The 19,385-nt window shown below is 40.2% G+C and overlaps 1 protein-coding gene across 2 annotated transcripts in view; it reads left to right on the top strand.

The window, feature by feature from the left end:
* NEBL (nebulette) overlaps window positions 1-19,385 on the top strand; it is a 360,144-nt gene that overhangs the window by 166,210 nt on the left and 174,549 nt on the right. For both annotated transcript variants that reach the window (XM_032349573.1, XM_032349574.1), the window contains exon 4: window positions 17,052-17,159. In XM_032349573.1, the coding sequence (XP_032205464.1) occupies window positions 17,052-17,159 (108 nt within the window). The remainder of the gene's footprint in view (window positions 1-17,051; window positions 17,160-19,385) is intronic.

Below are 19,385 nucleotides of genomic sequence, written 5' to 3'. Positions count from 1 at the left end.
CAAATGATGTTTGGCAGGAAACTTTCAAAGGTAGTTTTCTGATGCTTTTGTTCCATTTGCCTTTTAAGCCTGGGAGCTAGTTGGAGCAGACAGACACCACTGCTTTCAAAATGTTATCCACCTCTGGTGCGAGGCCTTTTGGTTGTTTCAGTTTCAGGCAGAGCAATTGCAGAGCGATTGGATTTGGTGGAATTAGCCTTTATCTGGCTCAGGCTCCGCCCTCTCCCCCTCGCCTGGCTGGGGGGCCAGGGTGCCCCAGTGGCTCTCTCCTCTCCTGCAGTCAGCCTGCTGGCTCTTTGTGTGAGCTGTTATCAATTTCACTGGCTATGGTTTGTTACTTCTATTTGTACTCTAACTAGAAATTTGATAAGGTTATGTGCCTGTCAAATGATTTAGATGTCAGGTGGAGATGCAGCAAAGCAATTTTGACAAGTCAAACATTGGTGCAAAGAGGGGGGACGAGGATGACCTGCCCACAGAAGAAAGTAAAATCTCTTACAGCCTCGCTTTCTTTCCCTTTTAACTTTAGGTCAGTACTTGAACCTCTTTAATTTGTCCCTTCTTAAGTGAATGTGACATGGTGACTTCCGGCTTCTCTCTAAAGGGCAGGGAAATGGAGGCCTGCCTTTGGAGGTAGACGCTGGCATTTAAGGACCTTTGACTTCGGATGTCCTGATAAAAACATCTAGGGCTGGAAACTTTTATCTCTGACTGAAGCTGGGATGAAGGTCTTAGAAGACAAGATTTATTAATGCCTGTGTCTGTCACTTGCATGTATCACAGAGAGCCTAGTATTTTAAAATCTTTTTTCTATGACTTCTGTAGTTGCCACACAATGTTACATTAGTTTCAAGTGCACAACTTAGTGATTCAGCTTCTCTTTCTGCTAGCTACATTTATGGTGAGGATAACCTGCCATCTGTCACCATACAGTGCTGGTACAGTATTACTGAGTCTCTTCCCTATGCTGTACCTTTTATTACTGTGACTGATTCATCCCATAACTGGAAGCCTGTATCTCCTACTCCCCTTTACCTAACTTGCCCATCCCCCTACCCCTTCCCTTTGGCAACCATCATTTTGTTCTCTGTATTTACAGATCTGATTCTGGTTTTTGTTTACTAATTTATTTTGTCTTTTAGATTCCAGATATTAGTGAAATCATGTATTTATCTTTCCAGTCTAACTTATTCCTCTAGGCATCATACCCTTTAGGTCCATCCATGTTGCACATGGCAAGCTCTCGTCCGTTTTCATGGCTGCATAATGTTCCATTATATATATTATATACTACATCTTCTTTACCCATTCATGTATTGATGGTCACTCAAGTTGCTTCCATATTTTGGTTATTGTAAATTACGCTGCAGTGAACATAGTGGGACATATATCTTTTTGAATTAATGTTTTTGTTTTCTCTGGGTAAATACCCAGTAGTGAAAGTACCAGATCATATAGTATTTCTGTTTTTAATTTTTTTTTTAAAGCAGTCTCCACATTCAGTGTGGAGCCCAATGTGAGACTTGAACTCATGACCCTGAGATCAAGACCTGAGCTGAGAGCAAGAGTCAGGTACTTAATTGACTGAGCCACCAAGGCGCCTCTCTATTTTTAATTTTCTGAAGAACTCTTCTACTATTGTCCACAGTGGTTGCACCAATTTACCACCAATTTACATTCCTACCAACAGTGCACAAGTGTTCCTTTTTCTCTACATCCTTGCCAACACTTATTATTTCTTATCTTCTTGATTTTGGCCAGTCTGACAGGTGTGAGGTACTATCTCATTGCGATTTTTTTAAAGAATTTATTTATTTGACAGAGAGAGAGAGTGAGAGACAGAATGAGCTGTTGGGGGGGTGGCGGCGGTTAAGGGAGAGGGAAAGGCAAGCTCTCCATGGAGCAGGGAGCCTGATGTGGGGCTTGATCCCAGGACCCCAGGATCATGACCCGAGGGGACGGCAAATGCTTAGCCTACTGAGCTACCCAGCCTCTCCCATCTCGTTGTGATTTTGATTGGCATTTCCTTGATGATGAGTGAGGTTGAGTATCTTTTCATATGTCTGTTGGCCATCTATGTATCTTCTTTGGAAAAATATCTATTCAGTTCCTCTGCCCATTTTTTTTTTAAAGATTTTATTTATTTATTTCACAGAGAGAGATCACAGTAGACAGAGAGGCAGGCCGTGGCGGGGGAGGGGAAGAAGGCTCTCTGCTGAGCAGAGAGCCCGATGTGGGGCTCGATCCCAGGACCCTGGGATCATCACCTGAGCTGAAGGCAGAGGCTTAACCCACTGAGCCACCCAGGTGCCCCCCCCCCCCCATTTTTTAATCAGGTGTTTTTTTTTTTTTTTGGCACTGAGTTGTATAAGTTCTTCATATATTTTGGATATTAACCCCTTACTGTTTATATCATTGGCAAATATTGTCTCCCATTTAGTAGGTTGCCTTTTCATTTTATTGATGGTTTCCTACATTGTGCAAAAGCTTTTTATCTTGACATAGGTCCCATAGTTTATTTTTGAGGAAACCTAGAATTTTTAATAAACTTTAGGCACCTTCCTTTTAGGTGGAGGTAAAGGCCCAGGCTTGGCAACATATGTTGTTGTCCTGCGTTCTGTTGTCCAGATCGTGATCCGAGGAGCATTGCTCCTTGTCTTGTCATACTGTCTGTTGAATGAGGAAGCAGTTAAGACTAGGAATGATGGGTTTATATTCGTTAAACACTTTCAGTTTTTTTCTTGATTAAATAACATGTATCTCTGAGCTTTCATGATATCTGCATCTTTTTGCAGCTTACATTGAATCAATGTGTATGTTCACACACACACACACACACACACACACACACACACACACACACATGGCTTTGCTGTGACATCTGCTTCAGCAGGACATTCCCCATTTTGCCAGTGGGAGGTTGGGCAGTAGATACCCCAGAAAAGGCTAATGTGATCAAGAGGTCCTGCTAGAGTTATGGGCACGCGTCTACTGTTCTGCCCCTGGGTTTTGTGAGGTTATGGAATGAATGTAGGTATTCAGTGTAACTCATCTTGACAGGGGTTTCATTATACTCTGCAAGCACAGTTCAAAGAAATAATAAATTTATATTCAGGGGAGTTTTGTTTGAGTTTATTTAAAGAAATGAAAGACGCACAATCACTGTAATAGCTCTTGCTACTGGAGTATTGATGGTGCTGACAAAGAGAAGACTCAGACCAGATGGTTTCCAAACAGTGAAACCACCTGGCTCTTTGGCAATGCCGGCGTATCCCTGTTTCTCAAATAGCTATACTCTCATGGACTGCGAAATGTGTAAGTGAGACATTCATGGGCTCAGGCAGAATGACATCCCAGAATCTGAATTACGAAGAGACTTATTCGAACACTTACCCACGTCAGTTCAAACCAGCTTCTCTCTTCCACTTCCATTACCTTTAGAGTTCCATAGCTTCCTTCTTATTCTTCGTGACTTTTTACAGGTATTTATTTCCATATTGCAAAGAAATGAGTTATACGGCTTCTTGAGATATATGTTCTGGAGGGAAAAGAAAGACCTTTTGTCCTTTTGGGAAATGGACTCACCCAGACCCTGTTAGTGTTTCAGACCCAAGGGAAGTCTCTTAGGTCAAGTTAGCAAGGGAACAATATAATGGCACCTGTAGCACCATGAAATTACACTGAAATGTGAAACTTGAAACTTCATAAAAATACAACCAAGATAAGGTATTAATCAGTGTGCAGACTTATGCAGTAGTTTTTCTCATTATAATGTTAAACTTGGGAAATTCCTTGAATTATTTTAGTGTTTGATTTTTCATGTTGGAAATCAGAGTCAATTTAAAAGTAAAAATACTGAATAATCTACAGAACTAAGTTGGGGTTTTAAGGAAGACAGCAATCATTTTAGGGACAGAGGGGGCTCCGTTGGTTAAGTGTCCCACTCGATTTCAGTTCTGGTCATGATCTCAGAGTGCTGAGATCAAGCCCTGTGTGGGGCTCCTCACTGAGTGCTGAGTCTGCTTAAGATTCTCTCTCCCTGGGCGCCTGGGTGGCTCAGTGGGTTAAGCCGCTGCCTTCGGCTCAGGTCATGATCTCAGGGTCCTGGGATCGAGTCCCGCATCGGGCTCTCTGCTCAGCAGGGAGCCTGCTTCCTCCTCTCTCTCTCTGCCTGCCTCTCTGCCTACTTGTGATCTCTCTCTGTCAAATAAATAAATAAAAAATCTTTAAAAAAAAAAAAAAGATTCTCTCTCCCTTATCTCCCTCTACCCCTCCACTCCCCTCCTCCCATCACCACACCCACTCTCTCCTCTCCTCAACCATTTTTTTAAAAAAAGATTTATTTATTTATTTATTTGAGAGAGAGAGAGAGAGAGAGAGTAGGGAGAGAGAGGGAGAGAAGCTTGGGCAGACTCCTTACTGAGCTTGGAGCCCGACGAAGGGCTTGATCTCATGACCCCGATATCGTGACCTGAAATCACCACCTGAGCTGAAACCAAGAGTTGGGTGCTTAACGGACTGTGCCACCAGGTGCCCTGACAGCAGGGATTTTAAAGTGTCATTTTGAAGTACTGGAGGTACTTTATTTACCCACTCGTTTGATGAATGCTTACCAAGCATCTAATGGGTTGTGTCTACAACCATTAAACAGCCAGTAGCGGCTAATGTATCACATGTAAGACAATTTAAAAATTATTTAAGATTTTGTTCATGCTGTTGTTTAAAAATCTAATCTTTTTAAAGAAATAATGGTATATTTTCTTTAAAATTGCATTTCAGTCTAAGTGAATGAAGTTTACAAAATGTTTGAATCACTGTCTTGTAGCATGATATGGTAGAAGGAGCAAAGGCTTTGGGACAGCAGATCTGGGTTTGAATCCTGACTCTGCTGCTTACAAGATGCTGGTGCTTGACTTGTGTCTTAATCACTAAGCCACAGTTTCCTGTATTAGTTAGGGTTCTTGGCTGCAAGGGATGGGAAACTCAGCCTTCGCTGAGCAAAATGGTAATTTCTTTGGAGAATATTAGGGTACAAAAATTCAAGATAGGAATGTACCTGTTTGAGCTTTAGGGGTGGTAGGAATCAGAAATCAAATGCCATCAGATCAGGACTCTTTCTGGCAGATGGGCTGCATCCATCCCTCTGGATTCTGGTGGTGGTAAACATGCCTGTAGACAATTCCAAAGTTTTATATCTTAGAGATTTCACTGGCAGAGGCCGAGACTCACTCTACACTTTGGGTCCCAGTTCCCAAATCCCCCAAAACATGATGACTTGGACTGGCTTAGGCCAGATGACGACTACCTTTGGGTCCATTCGATGGTGGTGAAGGAAGTGGGTCATGTAGGAAAATGGCACCTTTTGAGGAAGCATCAATAGATGGAGTGAGGCATGAAACCATTACGAGAAAGATGGAGGTTTTGGGTGGGACCAGAGAGTGGGTTTCCATTACACTTCTCATATGTAAAAAATGGTAAAGTAAATATCTCTTTTGCAGAGTGATTTTGGAGATTAAACAAGAGAGTCTGACAAATGTCTAGTATGTTAGTCTGATAACTTGTAGCTCTTGAATAAATCCCAACTGCTACTACAGAGCAGGAAGGTAACAAACCAACATTTCTCAAAACCGACACCTGCAATCAATGTGAAACTCTCACTCTTCACTAAGAATCTTAGGAAACCATTATTCTTCACTTCATTCTTCAACATTGCTCATATATTTGTTTCTAATCATTTCTTCCTTGTGGAAGACCTGAGTTACTACTGAGTTTCTGGTTGTAGCATAGATATATTAATAGCCTATACAAATTTCTAGGCCAATTTATGTTTTAAACAAAATTATGTATTAAGAATTTAATCTTGGGGGCACCTGGGTGACTCAGTCACTGAAGTGTCTGACTCTTGGTTTCGGCTCACGTCGTGATCTCAGGGTTGTGAGATCAAGCCCCGTGTCAGGCTCTGCACTCAGCGGGGAGTCTGCTCCAGGATCCTCTCTCTCTCCCTTTGCCTCTCTCTCTGCTCTCTGTTTCTCTCTACAATAAATAAATAAATCTTAAAAAAAAAATTCAATCTCTTAAATTTTTATTTTTGATTAAAATATTTTGCTGTGATCCATGGGGTTTTCTGGCTGGCAAAGGCTGTCTGTCACGGAAGCTATTCTCAGTGTCATTTGTGCATGCATTAAGTATAATGCATTTAGATTTATTCTTCTTCTGCTTTCTTTTTGTTTGTTTGTTTTTGCTGTGTTACAGGTTTTATTTTCCTGTTTTTCAGTTTTGAAGATGGGAAAGAAGCATGTTTTCTTATAGGAAAGCAGTCGGTGTTGCCCCAAGGAGAATGCCATTGCAGGTGTGGGAAGGTTGTTAGGACCAGTTTTAATGACATTGCCAATCTGTTAGGGAGCAGGCATATGTAAGAAAAGGGAAGAATCATCTGTCACTTTCATCAGCTGTGACTCTGAGATTAAGGACAGGTTATTTTCACTTTCATGACTGTTCTGTGTTTGTTCAGCTGTTTGCATTTGCTTGATTCTTGATTTTATCCTTATTTCTTTTCTTCTCTGTAGTTTGGATGTAGCTCTCTTTCCTGAGTTATGAATTTCCTAATTAGTTTTTTAAACCGGAAATTACCCATTTTCTGATACTTTGTCACTTAAAACATGCAAGCAGGAATCTTCCTTCTTGTAACTTACTATTCTCTCCTTAATTTAACCTTGTGTGATAACTTCTGGTTCAAAATAATTTCAACAACGTTCTAATCTGTGTGTGAATTAGGTTGTTTATGTTTAAAAATCTTTAATCATGTCATGGAATGAGACTGGCTCTCTCTAAATGATTAAGAGTTAAGAGAACACGTGTCCAGAAATCAAAATTCATAAATTGCCTGAATTATTAAATATTGTTTAAAAAGGAACATGGCAACATAAAACAGCAGTATTCAGGCCCTGTGAGTCAACTACTCGTCAGTAATATATCAGGTATTAGAATATTAATTGTTTTTTGCTCCTTTGGTATCCCAACAGTTAATTGGATGATACTTTAGTTTCCTGAAAAAGTTAATCATCACCAAATACTTAGTTTATTCCCCGGAGTAATTTATAACTCATAGACAGAATTTGGTGGATTAGTTACACTCTTCTCCAGTAAAATTCCTGGTAAAAATATGCATTATGGGGCGCCTGGGTGGCTCAGTGGGTTAAAGCCTCTGCTTTCGGCTCAGGTCATGATCCCAGGGTCCTGGGATCGAGCCCCGCATCGGGCTCTCTGCTCAACGGGGAGCCTGCTTCCTCCTCTCTCTGAATGCCTCTTTGCCTACTTGTGATCTCTGTCTGTCAAATAAATAAATAAAATCTTTAAAAAAATATGCATTATGTGTATAATATAATTTAGGCTCCAATTTTCTTCATTAATGTAGATATGATTTTCTGGTTTGAATCCATACTTGCATTAATACTACAGTTTTGGGAATGGCATTCTTTCTCCCTGACCTGATCCTTACCAATAGAAAACATAAACAATTGTTTCTTTCAAAAAAAAAACCCAAAAACCAAAAACCAAAAACCAAACCACATGTTGGATAAAAAGTGTGATAGTTCTTGTCCCTTTTATGGAGCTGGAAGTTCCATTGCAGATAATGAATTAGCAAAAATTTTAAGTCACACAAACCTTCTGGTATCTTCTACTAAGAAATATTCAATCAGTTCCACTTTCCTCTCTGCTTATTTATAGGACACTGTCTCTATCTTATGTGTATTTGTGACGGTTTTTATTTGGTGTTTTTTTGTTTTGTTTTGTTTTTTGTTTTTGTTTTGTTGTTTTGTTTTGTGTTGTTTTGCCAGAGGAACTGAAGAATAATGTCTGGGGAGGTGCCAGAGAGAGATTCGGTCCCCTGTTCTCTCTGTCACTTCCTTCACACTCCCTTTCTTCATCGATGAAAATGGGCATTGAAACGTGTACCTGCGAGGATTTATCTGAAGCTGATACAGGCAAAGCCCTTCTTAGTTGTTTTTTCACTTATTTATTTATATTCTCTTTCAGTCCCCTAAAAGACTGAAGGAGCTCTCCAATTCAGGGGCCCCTGTGCTGAGATGGGTTCTCTAGCTATTTGGCTACTGTTAGTAAGTCAAGACATGCCTGTGGGAGTGGAATGCTGAGTGCTCCTTACACAGCACGGTTGGCCTCCCCACCCTGCCTCTGCTCACATGATACGGAAAGGGCTCAGTGCCATGCCTGGGACATCGAGAGCGCAGAGATGTCAAGTGTTCTTACCATCATCTCACTGATTCTCACAAAGGTGCTACTGATACTGTTACCATTATGCTTATTTTGTAGTGGAGAAAACTGAGGCTCAGAGAGATTAAGTAACTAGCCTAAGGTCACACAGCTATTAAAAGGTGGAGTCAGGGCCCACGAAGAGTTTATCAAAATCCTGTTAGGGTTGTGAATTTTAATTATCTTAGGGGTGAATTTTAATTATCTTAGCTTATTGAGAAGTCAGCTAAGTTGTGCAGTTAAGATCTACTTTATGTATTTAGAGTACATGTTTAGAATAAAATGTAGATTTAAATTTTGTTTAAAGATTTTATTTATCTATTTGATAGAGAGGGCACACAACCAAGTGGAAGGAGAGGAAAAAGCAGGCCCCCCCGATGAGCAGGGGCTCCATGTGGGGTTTGATCCCAGGACCCTGGGATCATGACCTGAGCCAAAGGCAGATGCTTAACCAACTGAGCCACCCAGGCGCCCCTAGATTTCAATGTTTTCTAAGTAAAGGAACTCCAAATCTGTTGCAGCTGTATTGCGAATATACATGAAATACTGACAAATCTGTAAATATCAGTAAGTACATCTGTGAATGCAATGGAAGGCTAATTTAAGGCTTAGAAATCTATGAATTTAAAAAGATTTAATGCTTTTTAATCATGTTTAAAAAGGTAATTAAAATTTTAATTTTATTTAATTAACCATAAATTTACAAATTATAAGATTAATTTAAAGAAAAACGAATTCTCTTTTGCGCTCATTTGACTTAACATTTGTTAAAATTAACTTCATCTTAAAAAATGCCCTTAATCAGATTTTCCTTTGTAATTGTTTAATTCCCATCTAGCGTTGTGAGATTAGCCAATTTTCTGCATTTTAGATGTTAAAAATACAAAACCAGATAGTAATCAATCATGAAATAGTTATTAAGCTTTTAATATATGCTTAACATGAAGCAAAATGCAATGAGATAGAAAGAAGCATGTGGTCCACATTCTCTAGTACTTTAAAATCTATAGAACTGTACATGATGGTACGTAATTGAGTGCTAAATTTTGCATATCAAAGTAGGAATTTTGCATGTAGTTTAAAAATGATGCAACTCTCACAATTCCCCCTTGAAGAAATGTCAAGTATCCATCATGTCATAAAAGATAATAAAATTGGTCATTGATTTCATTGTATCAGATGGACACTGTTAAATGTATGAAATAAAGAGCAGGATAACATGAATCAGTAATAAATATTCCTGTAGATTTTAGGCCTCCGTTAAACATATTCTGACAAGGTAAGCTGCTTTAGAGCTAAAGAATGTTCTCCTTTTGCTTACGATTCGGCCCCTGGATTCTTCTTAGCCATCTGGTCTATTGTGATAGACCCAGGACCCCCTTGTACTGCTCCTATTCCTTGTTAATCCATGTTTGCAATCCCTTTTGCAACACCCTCTCTCCCTCTCTCCATTTCTGTTATTCCAACCTTTTTGCTTCAACCCTGTGTTGGCCACTGTGCGAAAGAGCTTCATTAAGATGATGAAATGAATGAGTAACTTAACTTTCCACATATGGACACCCGCCAGCCAAGTCCCTCACCATTTATGGAAAACCCAAGTCTGCATACCTCAGCTTCCCCATCTGGACTTTTAAAACTCTGTCCCTGCTTTCTTTGAAAATGCTTTATTGTAAGATATTTAATCAATACACAATACACAAGAACAGGCAACCCTGCTATAAAACTCACATGGCTATTCCATGTGAGTTTTATAGCAACATTGCATGTGAATCTACCTTCCAACAACGTGGACATCAGCACCAGTGAATCTCCCCTCACATCTTCCCATGAGCAGATCTCACAACAGCCTTGGATAATGTCCTCATCAAGTTTCTTTCCCTCCTTTATTTACCGTGTATGTATGTATTCTTTGCATCTTTCCCCTTCAACAGAATGTTTATGGGATTTGTATGTATTGGATCCATGCAGCTGTAGTTCATTTATTTTTTCTCCTGGATTATAATATATTATACAAATATAATATAATCCATTCATTCTCCTGTGGATGGGTACTTGGGTTGTTTCCAATTTTCTTTTTCTTTTCTTTTCTTTTCTTTTCTTTTCTTCCTTCCTTTCTTCTTCTCCTTCTTCTTCTTCTTCTTCTTCTTCTTCTTCTTCTTCTTCTTCTTCTTCTTCTTCTTCTTCTTCTTCTTTTAAGAAAGAGAGAGAGTGTGCTTAAGCTGGGGCTAGGTGAGTGAGGGGTGGGCAGAGGGAAAGAGAGAGAGTCTTAAGCAGACTTCACACCCAGTGTAGAGCTGGACACAGGGCTTGATCTCACAACCCTGAGATCATGACCTGAGCTAAAATCAAGAGTTGGATGCTTAACTGACTGTAGCACCAGGGGCCCCGAGTTTTCTTTTTTTTTTTTTTTTTTAAAGATTTTATTTATTTATTTGACAGAGAGAGAGATCAAAAGTAGGCAGAGAGAGGCAGAGAGAGGAAGGGAAGCAGGCTCCCTGCCTAGCAGAGAGCCAGATGTGGGGCTCAATCCCAGGACCCTGGGATCATGACCTGAGCCAAAGGCAGAGGCTTTAACCCACTGAGCCATCCAGGTGCCCCCCCAGTTTTCTTGATAATACAATGTTATCATGAACATGCTGGTCTCTGTCCCTAGAAGCTCGTGGGCAGGGGTTTCCAGGGCCTGAGAATACTTGGGCATGGAGCTGGTGGGCTGCGGGACATGTTGGTTTCACTTCCGCCTCTGAATTCTTTTCCTTTCAGTTCGTCGTCTGACAATTTATCAGTCTCTGGTTGCACCCGGTTTCTTTCACCGGACGTGGATCCCTGGCTTTTCCGTGTTGTGGTTTTCATTTTTATAAAAATTTACTTATACTGTTAGAATATCAATAATTGTGGTACTTGCAGCATCTGGAAGAGAGAATTTATATCTCAGAACGAGCACATCATTCAATTTGCAGCTGTTTACCTTTTGCTTTTGAGGAGTCTTCCTTTTCGGTCGCTGTGAGCCTTTTTCTTAAGCTCGGCCAGAACCTTGCCAGTGTCCGGGCTCTTCCTCTGCATGAACTTGTGAGTACCGTTAGCTGATGAGTCCAGACAAAATACCACCGAGCAAGTCCAGGCTGGCAGCAATGATCATATTAAGCAACAAAGGTCATTTTTGAAATTTAGTGGGAAGGACAAAGCTAATTTGCTAGTGACCTTCTGCAGGCATGTCCTTGCCTGATGCTCTCATAGTGTTAACTTTAACCACCCAAACATTACGTAGCACGTTGCTCTTTTTTTTTTTTTCCCTGTTTCTTTTTCTGTTTTATAGCTGAAGATCAGGAGTATTGGAGAAATTGAACAAATAAAGATCACAGGACAGAATTAAAGTTTAAATTCAGGTCTTTTGATTCTTAGCATAGGGTTCTAATCCATAGTACAGGAAGATTGTGTGTGTGTGTGCATGTGTATGTGTGTGTGAACGTGCACAAGCGCGTGTACATAGCATGTAATATTATGTCGCGTTCAGCATTTGAAATACATATCTAAGTTCCTTCTGAAGAAAAATATGTCAAATCAAATTGCCTATTGTGTGGATTTCTTACCTATGACTTAAAGAGCACATTTTTGAAGTGGCTTCGTTTAGTCTTGGAGATGAGCCTAAAGGATGCTAAGACGACATTGCTTTTCAGCTGCGGCCCATCCTTTTTCTGAGCTCCTGGCGTGTCTTAGTTCTGTCCTCTCTCCTCCTGCATCCTTCCTGTCCTGTATTAACAGGAGACACGGCCTCCAGGATTGGTCTTCTGGGGAAGCCAGGATCTGGGACTGGGCCCAGGAATTCTCTCTGTCTTCTGTGGTCCTGGGTGGACTCTCCAATAGGGAACAGTTGAGGGAGGAGGAGCAAAATTGCCTGCTCCCTAACCAGTTTCCAGCTTCTCTCCTGCTCACCTTGAGCAGGTTAGTGCCTGTCAAACCAGATGCCCAGCGTGTCCCTGTGCTGCTCGCAGTCCTCACCCCTCAGGTCCTGTTGAGATGCCACCATCTTACTGGGGCCCTCTTGGGACAGCGCTATCTCAATGGACAGCATTCCTGGCCCTACTCACCTCATCTTCTCACTTTGTTGTTCTCTTAGCACTTACCACGAACACACCGTTTGTTCAGCTTCCTTAGGTCTTGTGTCTTTTCTATCTCTCCCACTGTAATGGAAGCTCCAAGAGGGCAGAGATCATGACTGTTGTCTTTGCTGTCCTGTTCCCACACCTGGAGCAGTACTTAGCTTATAGTAGGTGCTCAGTAAATCTCTCTTGAATGAACAAAGGATTGAATGGGTGAACATTTGAGGGGATTCCAAAGAATGACATTCCTAAGATACACTGCCATTGTTGTTCATGAAATTATAGTGAAATACTTTTTAGCAGGAGAGTAGGCAAGAGACCAGAGGTGATCATTTTCTATCTAGTTCTGACGTATAAGGGAAGGAAAGGCATTTTTGCTGGGGGAAGAGCTGGAGTTTCAAAGGGCAGCATAGATGAAGTTCAACGAATACAGAGTTCATGTTGACAAAGTTAATATGGAATAGCACTGCTTGTTTGTGTCTCCCCAAATCCTCAGTATGATGACATTCGGAAGTGAGGCCTTGGGAGGCGATTCGATCATGGGGTCTCTTGTAGAAGAGAACTTGGAGAGCTCCCCTGCTCCTACCATCACGTGAGGACCCAGTGAGGCAGGCTCTCACCAGACACGGACTCTGCCTACCCCTTGATCTTGGACTTCCTCCTTCCAGAACCAGGAGAAATAAATTCCTATTGTTTATAAGCCACCCAGTCTGTGGCATTTTTTTGTTACGGAAGCCCAAATGGACAAGCGCTATGGCTAGCATTTTTTTTTTTTTTTTTCTAAATATGATCTAGATTTGTGTTCCTCAGTTTAAATGTCCTGGTCTTCCCTTGTCCGCACCCTGCTGCCCCCACGGTTGGCTCCTGCCGGATAGAGCCATGTTTGAGGCCCTGCATATGTGGTTCTTCTCTTACCTCTGGAACTGGGCCTCTCCGCCGTCACCTCTCTCCTTTCTCTTTCTCTTCACCCTCCCTTCTTTTTCTTAATCATTTGATAATCAGCTCCCATGGGCTGGGAGTCTAGGCTAGGCTAGGTTTTGGGATTAGAATGATCATGAAGACTTTGCTCTCATCCCTGAGTTCTGTGTGTTCTAGAGCGGAGGGCTGAGACCCCATTGTAAGTACAGTTAGCATGAGAATGGCTCTACCAGGCGGGTGTAAAGCTACGGGGCTCCAGACTGCGGGCGGGCGGGGCGGGGAGGCCAGCCCAGCTCACAGAGGAACATCACCGGGGACGCTGTGCTTTCATGAATAAAGGGATTATGCTTCCCATGGGCTCAGGGTAGGGAGCAAGAGAGAACATTCTGTCAGTGACAGGGAACCCCCAGTTGACTTACGAGAATACTCTTCATCCAGTTCTTACAGATTTGCACAGCATGTGGTATGACTCTTGGCAAAGACAGATTGTCGCCCAGCACCTGCACAGATGGGGCTCAGAATTCATCTCCACCTGTGTGATCACCAGATGACATATCTGAGGTGCCATGTAGGGGTCTGATCGCTGGCACAAATCCAACAACAACAACAAAAATCAGTTTCTGTTCTGGAATAGCTTGAGTAAAATTGATAAATGTGAACTAAGAGCTGATTCTTAATATATTTTGCTTTGTGAGCTGTAATCTTTCTTATTATTGTAGAACTATTCTCTTTAATGTTTCATGATAAATATTACATGATCCTTTCACATCAAGCAAAACCAATATAAGGATGGCGATGCTGGGAACTGACGCAGCCCCTTATTCTTTCTGAAGTTCTTTCTGGTGTTTTCTCTCACCCAATCTCCACAGATCAGTTAGTTAAGAAGTTACTAGAATCTCTAATTAGAGAGGAGGAGACTGGCTCAGAGAAGGTGAGGTGGCTGGCAAGTAATAGGGAATGGGATGAGATTTCAGGGCTCTTGCCCACTAAAGCAGTGCTTTTCCCGAGATAGAATCCACTGTTTTTGTAAACTATTAAATCCTGTATCACAATAGGAAGAATCAGTGGAGAAATTTACATGTTCATACTTACTGGGAAGCTTGTATGTGTGCAAACATTTTGGGCACGGTGAGAGTAGGTTGAATTAATCAGAGTTCTTTGGATTATAAAGGGAGAGATAGATGAGCTCACTTAACTGAAAAACCTGGTGGCTGAATAGGACTTCCTTGAGGTCTCTTGCTTGGCTTGCCGAGGTGTTGGCTAGTGGTGGTGGTGCCTGGGTGGTGACCAGCAGCTCCGGTTTGCTAGCCCGAACTAGCCGGAGCTGGAGAAAGAGCACCCCTTTCTCAAGGGTTCCTACCAATGTCCCAGACCTGGGGCTCATGCACATACGCTGGATTATGGGTCCAGTGTGGGTCAATCTCTGGGCTCAAAGGTGCAGTATTCTCATTGGGAGGGTGGGGTCGTGTCATGAGGGCAAAAATTGAGGGCAAAAATCCTGAGGGCGAAATTGAAGAGAAGATTTTCCCTCTGCCCTCTGATCTCTTTCTGTATCCACTTGTCTCTCGGAATCATGACTGGCAAATCATCAGATATAATATTTAAAATTTGACCTAAATAGAGAGAGAGGGTGTAAGTGGACAGGGGAAAAGAGAGGGGGTGACTATGGCTTGGAGCTCCGTGCACGGGGTAAACGTGTACTTGGCAGGCGGCACTTGAGCTGGTCCCGAGCATCTGTGAGGCTTGCTTGCGGATCGTACCATTAAAAATGATTACACATCGTCTAAAACTCTGCAGACTGATTATGGAGATGATTGTATAACTATACAATACTAGTCCCTTAATGAGATAAGCCCAAGTCCGGTGATTCTTATGTGCCTTGTGGATGTGGAATGGACTGTTAAATTGTGGCCAGCTCAAAACCTGTGGCTCTGGAACTTGACAGGTTTTCTTTTCAGTTTTTGCCTTGGGAATTTCCATTAGGAAAAAAAAAAAAAAAATACCCTTAAACTGATCCCAAAAGAATGTATGATTTTGCCTTCCCTGAAACTGGGGCTCGGGGTGTTTGAACCTGGCTTTTGGATTTTTCTCCTCACTTCCTCATGCCTGTAGCTGTTATAACCTTGTCATCTTTGCCACTTTTCTTATTTTATGACTCTGTGCCTTGTGCTTACATCAAGTGAAGCTAAATGGCTTCCTTGCTTAGTTGGGCATAAAACCTCAAGAATGTGTGGGTGTGAGTATTTTCACTCATGCTGTGGGAGTGGGGGGTAGGAGGCTAATCTCATTCAGCACTTTCTGTAAAAGAAAAACTATGCAGGTTATTTGACCTTTTATTTATGGGAATAGTAAGAGTAAGGGCTTTATTACTTTTATATATTTAGACGAAAATATGGAGAAAAAGTGAGATATTCTTAAGCTACTAGTGACGAGAGGATCTAGACCTTTCTATTTGTAGCCATCTGGGATTTTTTTTTGTTTTCTTTCAAGCTTTTCTGGTAAAAGGGAATTTTTCAGAGGCCCCAAGGACAAAAATACCTGGGGGAATTGAGTGTCTAAACACAGACATGACTCAACAAACCCAGTCATTCCATGCTCAACTAACTGAACCTTTCAAATTTATATAGAAAGTTGCACTTACAGAATCACATTTTTATTAGTCATCCTAAATGTTAGCTATTAATTGAAGTGCTAATTTGAGCCTAATAATTATGAATGTAAAATGAGGATGATATGGGTTATCAAAAATGTGTTTCCATATCACTTAATATTTAGATTTTAAAGAAATAAGAACAGTCCAAGTGATGTAGCGTGTCAGTCTTTAACAAGCAGCATATTTAACTGGTGTGACAGTTGTTGTCATTATGCTAATAACAGGAGATGGGGCTCTAGTAAGATTAAGCATCAGCGATTCCAGTCCCTCGAGGAAACTATAAAATTCAGCTTCACTGGGTCGTAATTAGAAAAGAAGTGTATTTAAATACCGGAAAAAAAAAAAATCTTAGGTACCTCAGCACACAGTGTGCCAGGAGCATGTGCTGGAAATCTTTTAATCTCTAGGTGTGGCTTATTTTATAAATATTTCCATATGCATTTACATACTTGACACTTGGCCATATAGCATTGTATAACCATATCCATATGTTTTGCCTTATGAAATAGAATGAACACTTTGTAAGGACAGGGCTGGCTGTTGATGATTCTGTAGGTCTTCTGCCTCCGTAGGGCAATGGTGCTTAGTCACTGACAAGATGGGCACGGGAGCAGATTCAGCTGTCTTTTCCCACACTTTTGTCTTGAGCAGTAGTACAACTATTGAGGGAGGTAATAGTAATGATTATGGAGGCCTTGCTTGCTTGTTCACAGTTAGGTACGTAACTTAGGACATTTGATCCCATCCTTATGACTTATTAAATAGCCTTATTTAAGTATTGTTGCTGTTCTCTGCCTACTTGTGATCTCTCTGTCAAATAAATTAAAAAATAAATAAATATTGTTGCTGTTATCGCCATTTGATGGACGGGACCACTGACGCACAGAGTAGTTAAGTGACTTGTCTAAGGTCACACAGTCAGTGACCTTGTTGGGATACAAACTAAGCCTTCAGACTGTGCTTGGCGGCCTCTCCCTCCGCCAGCTGCTGATGGGGTTGGCTCTGGAGGCCTTGCCCAAGTGTAGCTTCCTTGGCCCTGGCCTCTCCTGAGTGGGATTTGTGACTCCTTGGTTTACTTTTCTTTTTCATTCTTTTGTTCTCTCTTCTGGTAGGTCAAGTACAAAAGAGATTTTGAAGAAAGCAAAGGGAGGGGCTTCAGCATCGTTACGGACACTCCTGAACTACAGAGGCTGAAGAGGACTCAGGAGCAAATCAGTAACGTAGGTGACTGCTTGTTTGGTGATGCGATCGCCCTGACTTGTGTGTCTGGGTGGGAGAATGATCCTGGGATTTGGAAGTGTTCTTGGTGCTTCAGTGTGCAAGCAGGGCTCAGAGTTCCTCAAGTATGCCAGGTGCAACTGTTAGATTGCTTCCCTTTGATTTTGTCACAGTTATCGAGAGCCTAGCACTTTCATAGCAATGACTACATTTCTGACTATATACTTAATGTATTTAATTACAGTGATTTTCTAAATCAATTTCCTAAGTAAATCAATTTAATTAAATAAATTAAATGTGTATTTAGACAGACAGTCATGGCTATTAAAAGAGGTATTGTAATTTAGCATCTTATTCCATTTTTAATGGTCCCTTGGCTTTGGAATTTTTCCAAAACGGGACTTTTATAGTTAAATTTAAAAAACTGACAGTTCTTTTTTTTTGCTGGGGATAATCATATAAAAATATACATATAAGGCTAAATATCTTAAGAAATCTTATATTTATTAATGTTGTATATGTCAGGTTTCATACTTTAAACCAGATATTTGTTGAAATGATGCAATATGTTTAATTTTGGAAATAAACATCCACATATGAAACTGCTTTGGTTTTGAAAGCTGCGTCATGTTAAGTAATATATTTTTCTTGAAAAAGAAAATCGAGAGTAGCAAAAGTTCAAAATCTATTAGGGACTGAATAGTGTTAATTCTGTACTACCTAAAGGTGGGTAAATAGCTCGTCTTCACTTTTCTAATTCATGCCTGTAATTATGTTTCTTCCAAAGTTTTATATGAAGTTTATCAAAATGTAATTTTTTTCAGAAAAATATCAGTTTCAGTGTTAGGTAGTCAAGAGGACAGATGAATGAAAATGAACAACTGTATACATGATATAAAAATATGTGCAAATATGCAAGATTCATGCCATTTTTCATGAGAAGTCTATCTTGTGTGTCTCTCGTATGGTCACTGAACTTTTGTGTATCCTGATGTTATAAATGATGCAGCCTTGATTTCTAGGAAATGTTTAATTAGCAGATGATTTATACTCATTGGTATTTGGCCATCATGACTGTATATAATGACAATTTGGAGAAAGAATTGTAGTGTTTCATTTGAGAAAGAATTTTATTTGTGAGAAGTTCAAAACCAGAGTGATATGATGTTCAAACAGCTTTCGCAGAGACTTGGGGGAGGCAGAGTAAACACTTTGTTTTGCCATATTCCCTAAAATTTACGCATTGTTTGCTCTTTAAATGGACATTTTACATTTGAAAGGACTTGTTTTTTCCTTTGAAGAGAACAGGTTGAATTTTAAGGCTTCACGTTTTTGTCCCCTCATTTTCCTTCCCTGTCCCAACAACCTACTGGTCATACGTTACTCCCCCAATCTCTCTTCCTATTCATTCTTTTTTTAAATTAAAAAAAATATTTCTGCTTTTTAAAATGAGAGATAGAGATCTATATTCCACTATGATTACATAGAGTAACATTTCTTTCTTTGGATTGTTTTTGGAAAACTTAAAGAAAAAAACAAAACTAATTCCACACAAAAAAGTTATATGATAAATCGTAAACTATCACAGAAATTTATTTTGAAAAGAACTAAACATTTCTACTTGAGACATCCACGGGACAGCTAACATAAGGATTGCAGTCAATTCAAAGGTAAGCTCTTTCATTTATATTCAAATTAAGTCAATATTTGTTTTTAATAAGAAGAACTGATCATTTCACCAACCTTTATCATTAGCAGGAATATACATTTTATTCAATACCAGAAGGTGTTTGCAGATCCATTCCTAATTTTGCAAAAACCCTTATGACACAGGTATGTATAAATTGGTATGTATCATGTACATAGTAGTGTATGCAAAATACCTTTTGGATTAAGCCTAAAATTTAGACAACATTGATTCTTGAAAGCATATAATTTAGATAACATCTTAATTTTTTTTTTTTTTTTTTTTTTTTGGTAATTGTCTTATGTTAGCCCCCATAGCAGCTTTCCAAGTGGTTCGTTTAGCCATGATGAGGTGTATTCATGTTTGGATAGCAGTAAAGAATATATATTTCATAATGTTATCATTAGGGATTTACTCTTGAAGAAAGGAAACTGTTAAATATTCTGAGGTCTAGTGAATTTACTATTCATTTATAAGGCTGCAACTTCATGAAATTTTTCCGTGACTTCACAAGGTTTTCCATATTACTCAAGGACCTTTT

This window comes from Mustela erminea, chromosome 6, assembly GCF_009829155.1.
Source record: "Mustela erminea isolate mMusErm1 chromosome 6, mMusErm1.Pri, whole genome shotgun sequence".
NCBI classification, from domain to species: domain Eukaryota; kingdom Metazoa; phylum Chordata; class Mammalia; order Carnivora; family Mustelidae; genus Mustela; species Mustela erminea.
The sequence above is the reverse complement of the archived record's forward strand: the minus strand, read 5'-3'. Positions and strand labels throughout refer to the sequence as shown.